Source organism: Hylobates moloch, unplaced genomic scaffold, assembly GCF_009828535.3.
Source record: "Hylobates moloch isolate HMO894 unplaced genomic scaffold, HMol_V3 SCAFFOLD_10, whole genome shotgun sequence".
Lineage (NCBI taxonomy): Eukaryota > Metazoa > Chordata > Mammalia > Primates > Hylobatidae > Hylobates > Hylobates moloch.
The window spans coordinates 34,241,980-34,252,822 of record NW_026652285.1 but is presented as its reverse complement, the minus strand read 5'-3'; the positions used below and the strand labels follow the sequence as shown (position 1 = coordinate 34,252,822).

The following is a 10,843-nucleotide window of genomic DNA, read 5'->3' as shown; positions in this document are numbered from 1 at the left end:
CACCCAGCTGTGATAGACATTATTAAATTTTTGGATGCCTAAGATCTATTTAATTGTCTTTTGGTCACAGCACCTCAACTTCTGTTTAGGGAATGACATTTCCCCAATGGTTAGAGTCTGCTGGAACTGTTCATGAAGATGCTCTGTCCACGCCAACCAATCCGCTACAAATTCCCCAGAATTCCAAACTCAAAGACATTAAAAAAAAAAAAAAAAAAAAAAGCAGAGCCATTCTTTCCAGCCACAATAGCTTGATAATACAGGTAGGGAATCCTGTGACTAGACTCAGCCTGGTTGCTGTCTATTTCTGAACCCAGGTCTTCAGTCTTGCCAGCAATTCTATAAACAATCTTACTTCTTAACACTTTTTCTTTGTGCTGATGTTAACCCAAGTCTTTTAGTGCCAGTGGTGCCCATCAGTGCTGCCGTGCAGGTTAAATGAATTAGTGCATTTTTATAAAGCACCCAGCACAAGGCCTCTGCCTCATTAGGTATTCACTAAAAGGAAGCTGCTCTTACTATTGCCATTTCATGTCTGAATGTAAAGGGGCCACGATTCTGTCACAGGCATCGAGTTTTGTGCATCCCAGGATGGATCTTTCTGGGAGGAGAGGCACTATTGTGAAGGACCCTTGGGAATCAGCCAGAAGGAATTAGGATCAGAGCCTAGCACTTGAGAATCAGAGAGCTTGTGTAGTCAGACCAGTCATTTCTAACCTGGCTGTGTGCTATTAGAAACCTTATCAAGTCCTAGGCTGCTCCCCAGAATCTCTGAGGAGTCAGAATCTCTGAGGCTAGGGCCTAGGAATCTATAAGGTTTTTTTTTTTTTGAGACAGAGTCTTGCTCTGTTGGCCAAGCTAGAGTTCAGTGGTGCAATCTCTGCTCACTGCAGCCTCTGCCTCCCAGGTTCCAGTGATTCTCCTACCTCAGCCTCCTGGGTAGCTGGGATTACAGGTGCATGCCACCATGCCTGGCTAATTTTTGTATTTTTAGTAAAGATGGGGTTTTGCCATGTCGGCCAGGCTAGCCTCAAACTCCCAACCTCAGGTGATCCGCCTGCTTCGGCCTCCCAAACTGCTGGGATTACAGGCGTGAGCCACTGCGCCCCGCCGAATCTATAGTTTTTAAACAAGGTCCCTCAGGTGATTCTGATGCCCAGCTACATTTGACTGCCCTAGGATACTGACAGCCACCGACCAAGGAGCTTCTAAGTCCCAAAGACCAACAGGCTCCAATAGTCAGTCAGGGGCCAAATCAGAACCCAGGCTGAGGAACCCTAGTTCTGGCTCTTTTCTCAGCACCACACTGGCTCCCTATTAAAAAACAAAAACAAAAAAACAGTGTCTGGTACGAACCCCATATGTTCCTGACTAGACTCCCATAAAAGGGCCCTGACTGATGGTTTCTGCCACACTTCCATCCTGCCCCAGCACAATGGCTGGCCCTGCAGGGCAAGGCTGGGGGCATGGAAAGTGGTTGTTGGGTACTTTGGGGAGCAGTAAGCAGTCTGGCCATGGTTTCTCCTTTCCTTAGAGGCACAGTCAATTGAACTCAGTGTAGATGGTGGATACTTCATTCATTCATTTAGCAACAATTGCTAGACACTGTGTGCTGGGGACACAGTGAGAAACACACAGTTTTAATGCTCAAAGGAGTTCTCGGTCTAGTGATGGAGAGAAACATCAACACAGAATCATACAAGTAAATATGTAATTTACAGGCTGTGCTAGGTGCCAGGCAGGGAGAGCCCCAGGTAATGCAAGAACATGTGACAGAGATGGGGAGACCTGCCCTGGCCTGGGAAGCCTGGGAAATGTTCTCTGAGGAAGTGAATTCCAACTGGAATCTGATAGATGGATGGGCACCAGCAGCCACGATCGGGGGAGGAGTGTTTCAGTCATAAAGAGCAGCATGTGCAAAGGCTGGAGGAGGGGAAAAAACAGGCACTTGTAGAAAGCGGCGAGGAGGTCTGTATGGCAGGAATGCAGGAGGAGGGAGAGAGATAGGCAGAAGCCATGTCACAGAGGGCCTCAAAGGGCCTGACAGGGCTCCTGGAAGAGAGCTGGCCTTTCTCTCCAGAACAGTGGGAGAGCACAGGAGGTCTGGGAATAGAGGATCAGAGAGCAGCAGGAAAGCGCCGAGACAGGAACAAGGGCTGCAGCTCTCCTAGCCCCTGGCAGGTCACCTTCAACATCCGTGTGCTCTTTTCCAATATGTTTCCTTCAGAATGCAGTGTGTGTGTGTGTGTGTGTGTGTCCTATCAGGATCTCAGTTCTGCTTGGAAAGACCCTCCACACTCTCAGTGGAGGAATGTATGAGGAACCTGATAGAAACACAGCCACCAGATCCCCTACCTTCTGATGTCAGGGTCCCTTGGACCCCAGAAGGCCTTGCAGGGCCACAGACGGCCTGTCCGTCTGGTTCTTCTTGCTTCAAGGCCTCCTTTAATGCAGCCTCAGGATCAATGATGACATAGCCACTTCGCTCTGCCGGGCACTCCTGTCAAGCCCTTTTCTTCTTTTTTGTAAATTCTGTCCCTCCCACAAGGCCCAGCCCATTTGCCCCCTCTTCTGGGAAGCCTTCCCTGATTCCCACTGTTGGACGAATCCCTCCCATCTGCTTGCCACAGTTCTCTGAACCTCCCTTGCAGGCCTGCCACGATGCCTAAAATTCGGTTCATGGAATCTGTATCTACCTCCTCAGAAGTGGACAGGGACGCTGTTTCACTCATGTGCCTTCCCCTCAAGCTTGGCCCCAGGCCTTGGCCCCCGGGAGGCACTCAGCCGTGTCTGTAGACCTGCAAGGGACGGCTCACCTGAGGCGGGGCCTGGGGGAGTGAGCTTATCAGCCGCGTCATAGTATTCCTCATCTGAGCTGCCATCCTCAAAGGCCAGTGGTGGGTGCAGGGCCAGGGGTTCCAGCGTGGAACTGGGCTGGGCCTCAGTCCAGCCCTGCTGACCCCAGGCTGGCGGGGCTCCCGCTTGCCGGGAAGCTGTGCTCTCAGAACTGTCACTCAGGTAGCTGGCCGGGGAGACACTGGAACACAGGCTGTAGTAGTCGGCACAGCTGCCTTCATACAGCCTGGGGTCCAGCCTGACTGTGCTCAGTTCTGGTGCCCAGCCAAATGTCTCCAAAGCAACACTCTCAGAAAACTCTGTCTTCTGGCACTGGGGGTTGGCTCTCTGGGCCAGGTCCAGCAGACAGAGGAAGCCACTGGTTTCAATCCCGCTTCTCTCCTCCTGGCTGTCAGAGTCAATGCTCTCTGGGAGGCCTGGCGAGCCAAAGTGGAAGAAGGTGGACCTGCTGGAGGAGCAGGTGTCTAAGTCATCCTCTTCCAGAGCGTCCATGGACTCGCTTGAGCCACTGGTCCTGTAGCCGCGGCTCTCAGTGTTGGCTGAGTCGGACGCCTCAGACTCGGCACTGTCTGTCATGCTGCTGGCCCCGCAGGTGCTGGGGCCCCTCCTAGCCACCTCAGGTGTGGGGCTGTTCCCAGGAGGCTGCTCCTCCTTTATGAGTGATCTGCAGGGTGCCAGCTTCACCAGGCGCCTGTCAGAGAGAGGTTCGAGTACGCAGTCCACCTCAGAGGACTCCTCTGAGTCACTGCAGGCCCTGGATTCATAGCCTGCAACACAGGGTACACCAACAGTTACACAACAGAATTCTCCTGCCTGTGTGTCCTTCTAGCCCCACGACCCCCACCCAACCCTGCCAGACGAGAGAACTGAGGGCCAGAGGGTGGCCGGCCTAAGACCATCCTATACTGATGAACACAAGATCCGAGGGACTCCAACTTCCATATTCTCCCCATGCTATCAGACTGCCTGTCCCACATCTCTCTGAGCTAAAGGAGGCTGGATTAACTCCATCCCCACCTCCAAGGAGAACTGTCTGTTCATGGAAATGTGGTATTTACTTTGATTCCTCTTTGCATGGGCAGCACTGCCCAGGTTTGCTAAGCCCCTCCCCAGACCTCAGTTCTATCCTGTCTGGGCATCAAAGTCAGATGGGGAATCATATTTTAAAAATACAACAGATCCTTGGCCCTACCCCTGATGTACTGAGTCAGATCGCTAGAAGTGGGGCCTGAGAATCTGTATTTTCAGCAATTTTATGAGGAGTACGAGGCTGCTAGGCTGGCACCATTCTAAAGCCTGGCCTTCTGGATCCATGGGTGCTATGGGCTTTGTAGGACCGTGAAAACTCATCCAGCGGCAGGTTCTCAGGAAGGACTAATGGTAGGAGGGTGGGGAGCACGGAGCCAGGTTGCAATCTCTCTATTCCTGTAAGCCTCCAGACTGATCTTTCTCCAACTTCTCTCTCTGACCTCATCACACCCTGCTTAAACCCTCTGATGGCTGCCCTGCCTACGGGGAAGAGCCTGACCTCCCCCACAACAGTTACAGACTCTCACAGTATGGCCTTGTTGCCCTTCTCACAGGATGGTTCTCCCTTCCCTCAAAGGATGGCCCTAAGGCCTCCTCTGCAGGCTCTTCCCCCTCTCCCAGGATGGCCCTGAACCCTCCTCTGCAGTCTAGTCCCCCCGACAGGATGGTCTTGACACCTCCCCTTCAGTCTAGTGTCTCCCTCACAGAACGGCGCTGAGGTCTCCTCTGTAGTCTAGCTGCCCTTCTCATGCTGGGGCTCCTATCTCTTTTCACCATCTCCCTTTTCCCCTCTCGCAATATGGTCCAGGCCCTCCTCAGGCACCCAGTCCCCCATGGCAGGCTTCCCTGCCACGTTCCAGCCACCCATAGGGAGAGCTTCTTTCAGGTCATGGCCTTTCCCTCGGGTCATTCCTCCAGGCCCCCTCGGCCTTGAAGGATCTGTCTTCCTTTTCCGTGCCTGGTTAACTCCAGCGTGTTCTTCAAGATCTATTTCCAATACCTACCTCTTCCTCTAGAGAACTTTCTCTGACAGGCAGCAGCAGTACCCCCCACAACCCCTCCACAACAGCCCTGTTGCCACGCTGTGTTGTCTCCCTGAGCAGGTCTGAGGAGTCACCCCTCATTCATAAATACATTGTGTAACAACAAAGGTAACAGGCCGGGCGCCATGGCTCACGCCTGTAATCTCAGCACTTTGGGAGGCTAAGGTGGGCAGATCATTTGAGGTCAGGGATTCGAGACCAGCCTGACCAACACAGCAAAACCCCATCTCTACTAATGTACAAAAATTAGCTGGGCGTGGTGGCAGGTGCCTGTAATCTCAGCTACTCGGGAGGCTGAGGCAGGAGAATCACTTGAACCCAGGAGGCAGAGGCTGCAGTGAGCCAAGATTGCACCACTGCACTCCAGCCTGGGTGACAGAGAGAGACTGCCTCTAAAAAAAATAAAATAAAAACAAAGGTAACAGATACTCTAAACTCATCACTTTCTAACTGTTTTACTTATTGTATTAGTACCTATTCTCTTGAGCTGATTTCTACTTTATTCACATAGAGGAAGCACTCTACAATGGTGTGCTACTGATCACCTCTTCCCATCTCCACATTCAGTGACATCATGTCGTGGTAGCCTGAAATTAGCCATCGTGAGAGTGTTGACACCATGGAAGTGGGCAATTCCCTCAAATTGTTTTTTGTCCCCCTGCAGGGAGTTGTTAAGCATTTATCAGCACAGCCCTGGGGACATGCTGCATCAATGGTGCTGAAGCAAAAGCCTGGCAGAAACTGGGAGCTGGCCTGGGAAACTGTCTTACCTGCCTTGCAGAGAAGTTCTTTTATACTTCAAGAGATTGCAAAAGAGTGCATAGGTAAGGAAGAGAAGCTGGGTCATCTACTTCCTGAACAAATAAGTGACATCTCTTTTTGATGAGAAATAATGATAATCTTTTTTTTTTTTTTTTAGATGGAGTTTCGCTCTTCTTGCCCAGGCTGGAGTGCAATGGCATGATCTCGACTCACTGCAACCTCCACCTCCTGCGTTCAAGCGATTGTCTTGCCTCAGCCTCCCAAGTAGCTGGGATTACAGGCATGTGCCACCATGCTCAGCTAATTTTGTATTTTCAGTAGAGATGGGGTTTCACCATGTTGGCCAGGCTGGTCTCAAACTCCTGACCTCAGGTGATCCACCTGCCTCAGCTTCACAAAGTGCTGGGATTACAGGCGTGAGCCACCATGCCTGGCTGAGAAATAATGATAAAATGCAGTGGATCTGAGAGACAATCTTAGGAAATACTGCAGGGAACTAAAGCTCTTCCACAGCATTCCTTGGTTTCAGGAAAATTTCAGATACAAAGAAAGCTTCTTTGTTTAGTATTTATGAAAGATCAATTGTTTACTAGGAAATAAACAGAGAAATAGTTCTCATCCACTTGAGCTGAAGCCTCGGCTCAATTCAATTCACCACCTCCCTTTAGGCTGCCCTTACCTACAAGGCCAGTGAAAGGGGCCTGTCCTTATTGGGGCAAGACTCAGCGCCTCACCTTCTTCTGCAGATACCCGGTGCACTTGTTGTTTGTTTCCAGGCCAGAGGAAAATGGAGGTAACTGGGTCAACCAACAGCCTGTAGTACCCAGCAATCAGGCAGGCTAGGTCTTTCGCACTGTTGGATTCCAGCAGCAAAGTCAGAACCTTTGAAAGCAAATAGAAATCTCATGTTTATCAAGGACCAAGGGACAGTCTGAAGACTGACAACAAAGCCATGTGGGACCAACAAGAGATTCCAAGTAAATCTGGCCATGGTCCACCGGTAGGTCTCCTGGTGCCCCATATCCTCACTTGCAAGGCTTTAAATGAGGATATGCATGTACTCGTACATAGACACCATCGCGTGCACGTGCACGCACATACACACACACACACACACACACACACACACACACACTCACACACACACAGTGGGTTCTTCCCACCCAATCTATACAGTGTCTTCTGGCTCCTCATCCTCTACCCCAGCACCATATCCAAACTGCCCCATCCCACCCTGTTCATTCCTGCAAGAGGGACTTGCAAGACTTAAAAAAGAAAAAGGAGCAAGAACATGTGGAGAATGAGGGAGAGGGTGATAAGAATAAAGCACCAATATTGGGTATGTTGGGATTAAATCAAAGGAGGGCAGAATAAAAGTAAGACCTTCAAGAGAGGCTCAGGAGGTACCCTGCACTAGTTACCTTTTTTTTTGAGACAGAGTTTTGCTCTTGTTACCCAGGCTGGAGTGCAATGGTGCAATCTTTGCTCACTGCAACCTCTGCCTCCTGGGTTTAAGTGATTCTCCTGCCTCAGCCTCCCAAGTAGCTGGGATTACAAGCGTGAGCCACCACACCTGGCCCACTATTTACCCATTTTAATGCCCACCACTCAAAGCTTTTGAGCAGCAATCTGGTCCCATTCATGTGATAAAATCCTCTGGTAGGCCGGGCGCAATGGCTCACGCCTGTAATCCGAGCACTTTGGGAGGCCGAGGTGGGTGGATCAAGAGGTCAGGAGATCGAGACCATCCTGGCTAACGCGGTGAAACCCCGTCTCTACAAAAAAATACAAAACATTAGCCGGGCGTGGTGGCGGGCGCCTGTAGTCCCAGCTACTCAGGAGGCTGAGGCAGAAGAATGGTGTGAACCCACGAGGCAGAGCTTGCAGTGAGCCAAGATCACGTCACTGCACTCCAGCCTGGGCAACAGAGCGAGACTCTGTCTCAAAAAAAAAAAAAAAAAAAAATCCTCTGGTGTTCTCTATCTACATTTCTAAACCCAACAGGAAAGCACATGGTCCATCTCAGTTTGTACAAAAAAACCTTTTAGGACCTCTTCAGGAAAATGTACCATTTACCACTTTCCCTTTGACAGGACAGGATGGACAATTCATCCTCTTAAGCAGATATTGGACATTAGATTTTATTATTATTTAAAATTCATATAAACTAGCCTGGCCCCTATTTGACCCCAAATTCCAGCAGTTGGATTCAGAATCTCTCCCCATTGTGTTACCTTGACGTCCTGAAGATACACTTTGACCACGCTCACTTTCTCAGACTCTTCCGTTAGCTCTACACGGCTGATGTTTGCAAACTCTGCCAATGTGGACATGATGTTGAGTTTGCTATTGATAATCTGGCTAATCCCATACTTGGCTCCAACTAGAAGGGCAATGTAGGATTCTCTATCCTGTAACTGCAGAGGGTGGAAGGGGAATTAGACTCCATTCGCAAGCGAGTGAAAATACATTTCACATGTAAGCAATAATACCTCTCACTGCAAACTCCTTGATTCCTACTTTAGATCCTAACGACCACTCCTCCAGACTATTGCCTAACTTGGACCCCATCAACAGCTAAATCAAAGTGTAAATTTATCTCCCCAAAACTCTTTCCAATACAGCCCTAAGCCACAGCCATAAACACATCTGTATTTTCACATCTATGTACGTATCTTCCTGCTCTTTGAATCCCTTCCCTGCCATCATTTCCCATTTAAATCCTGATCCTTCTTTAAAAGCTTACATCAAAACCTACTGCCTATGGAAAGCATCTGCCTGATCTCAGCCTCCTTAAGCCAGAAATCTCCCTTTCCTCTCTGTTGTTCCTGTACCACTTCCTCTTACTTCTCTACTAGCACTGAACACTTATGACTTCTTATTTTAATTATTTGTATTGAGTCTCATTTTCCACGTTAAGTTTCTTGACAACAGAGTCTGCATTTATCTCTATTTGTAAGCCGCGGTGCCCAGCAAGCACCCTGAACCTGTTCCATGCAGCTGGCGGCTTCTCGCACTACCAGTTCTTTCCTTAGACTAGAAAGGTAAAGGGAGACTAGGGACTGGAACTGGACAGCTGAGAGAGGGCAGAATTAGCCCTTAGAAAAATTGGGAAGTTTTTCTTGTACCTTCAAAACTTTCCTTTCTGTGATCTAGTCTCTTTCCCACCTTTTGGGTCTTCTACTTAAAGAATCCATCTGCGTCTCCCCTTCCCCTAACTATCTGATGCTCTTCCTTTCTTTCACAACGCTGATTCTCTTCTTCCATCTACATTGTTAGGTTAGCAATCTGATTACATTGGCCCATCACTGTAAATGACTGAGATGCATACCAAATCTTCTGAAAGGACTTTGGTTAATATATTTTAAAACCCCACTCTAATTGGTAAATTGGTTTTGTGCTGCAGAGTCCTGGGGCTGACAGTGCTGGAGGAGAGCTCTCTGAAACCACACCCCGAGACACTGACTGCTGAAAAGCACAAGCTCTAGGCCTAGGCTCCAAAACAGAAGCAGGCAGGAGAATGGGAAGAGAGCAGAGGGCTTTTCTGCTTCTCCTCTCCCTTCTCAGGCCCACCCCTCATTCCTCCCTTCTGAACAGAGACTCAGCTTGGCAGTCAAACACTCTGATTTTTCTTTCCTGATTTCCAATTTTCCTCTTCCCCTTCACATACCCAAAGCTCCAGATCTGGTGAACTGCTTACCATCCCCTTCTGACCCAGAATGCCTTTTCCTCTCTACTGAAGTCTGGCCAAATTCAGGCTTCCTCTTGCCTCTTTCCTTAACCCCTTCTCCTTCCTATACTTACCCTGAAGCAAGCAGTGCTACCTTCTGTCTCCAAACTCCACAGCAATAGGCCTGAACCTGTCTCATGGCTTTGCTTCATTTTGTTGGGTAGCTTGTTTCATCCTTCAAGGATGGAAATCATGTCTTATTCAGCCCTGCTTCCCCTAGCATCTATCACAGGGGTAGCACCAAGCAAGGGCGTGATAAATATTTTCCAGTGGTGTACCATTTAGTTTACCAAACAAATTCTAGTACATGACAGAGTCCTCAGGAATTTTAGGCTAAAAGACACATTGATTTTCAGAGGATCTCTAAGGTCCCTTACGTGAGTAGGATTTCACACTTCTCTAATACATACCATTAAAGTAGCATTAAAGATTCTTCCACCATATGTCTTGAGTTCTCCGAGGATCTGTAGATAATTTAAACGTAGCTGGGCAGCAGAAATAAGTTGCTTAAATAGAGAAAAAAAAAAAACTTGAAGTCAGAGTTATTCATTGGTCTAAAATCCAGGCAATGTTGAAAATGTTTTTCCTAAGGTTTCACAGACGACAGCTGGGTGGGTCAGCAGAGGCACCTTCATTACCTTCTGTCGGGGTTCCAGCAAATTCTGGTTCCTCTTCATGTGGAAGCTAATGGCTTTCTTGATGTCTTTGCCTTTCATGTTTCGGAGTAAAGTTGGAGATATAAAATTCTCTATTCCCCAGTCTTTCCTGCCATGAGACATTGGAGACAAGGAGGCCCATTTCTACAGGGTACTTGGCTCTAATGAAGAGCATAATTATATTTGATTCAGTACTTAGTATTCCCATAATACAGCAATTATGAGCCACTTTCTCCTCCTCTCTTTTTCTCTCTCACACACACATACACACACTCTCCACAAAAATCCCCACAGGCATTCAGGAATTAAACCCCCTTGATCATTCTGGGAGCTCATTACTCTTGGTGCGGTGTGACATTCTATCAATCAGAGCAGGAGTTCTGAATCTTTTTCACTACAAAATACATGGCAAATAATGACAGCATATGTACAAGACACTCCCATGGGGCAACACAGAGCTCCTGTGAATGCCCTAGGCCAAGCTTCCGCATGGTGCCAGCCTAGCAGCTTCAAAATCCCCCAGAAACTTGCTAAAACTACAGATTCTCAGGCCCTGCTGCTAGAGATTGGACTCAGTACATCAGGGGTAGGGCCAAGAATCTGCTGTATTTTTAAAAATATGATTCCCCATCTGATTCTGATGCTCAGGCAGGACAGAGCTGAGATCTGGGGAGGGGCTTAGCAAACCTGAGTGATGCTGTCCAGAACAATTCTAAGCTAAGAATCAGAAGGTGCTGGAATCGTAGGACTTGAAACTGCCTTAGTGG

The 10,843-nt window shown here is 48.6% G+C and overlaps 1 protein-coding gene across 5 annotated transcripts in view; it reads right to left on the bottom strand.

The window, feature by feature from the left end:
- Positions 1-10,843, bottom strand: part of FRMPD1 (FERM and PDZ domain containing 1) — a 152,692-nt gene that overhangs the window by 4,506 nt on the left and 137,343 nt on the right. For 4 of the 5 annotated variants that reach the window (XM_058445944.1, XM_032164188.1, XM_058445943.1 and 1 more), the window contains 5 exons: positions 10,059-10,185; positions 9,831-9,926; positions 7,925-8,107; positions 6,425-6,572; positions 2,817-3,623 (listed from right to left, as the gene is read on the bottom strand). In XM_058445944.1, coding sequence (XP_058301927.1) covers positions 2,817-3,623; positions 6,425-6,572; positions 7,925-8,107; positions 9,831-9,926; positions 10,059-10,185 — 1,361 coding nt within the window. The remainder of the gene's footprint in view (positions 1-2,816; positions 3,624-6,424; positions 6,573-7,924; positions 8,108-9,830; positions 9,927-10,058; positions 10,186-10,843) is intronic. The other variant, XM_058445946.1, reaches the window with a different exon arrangement.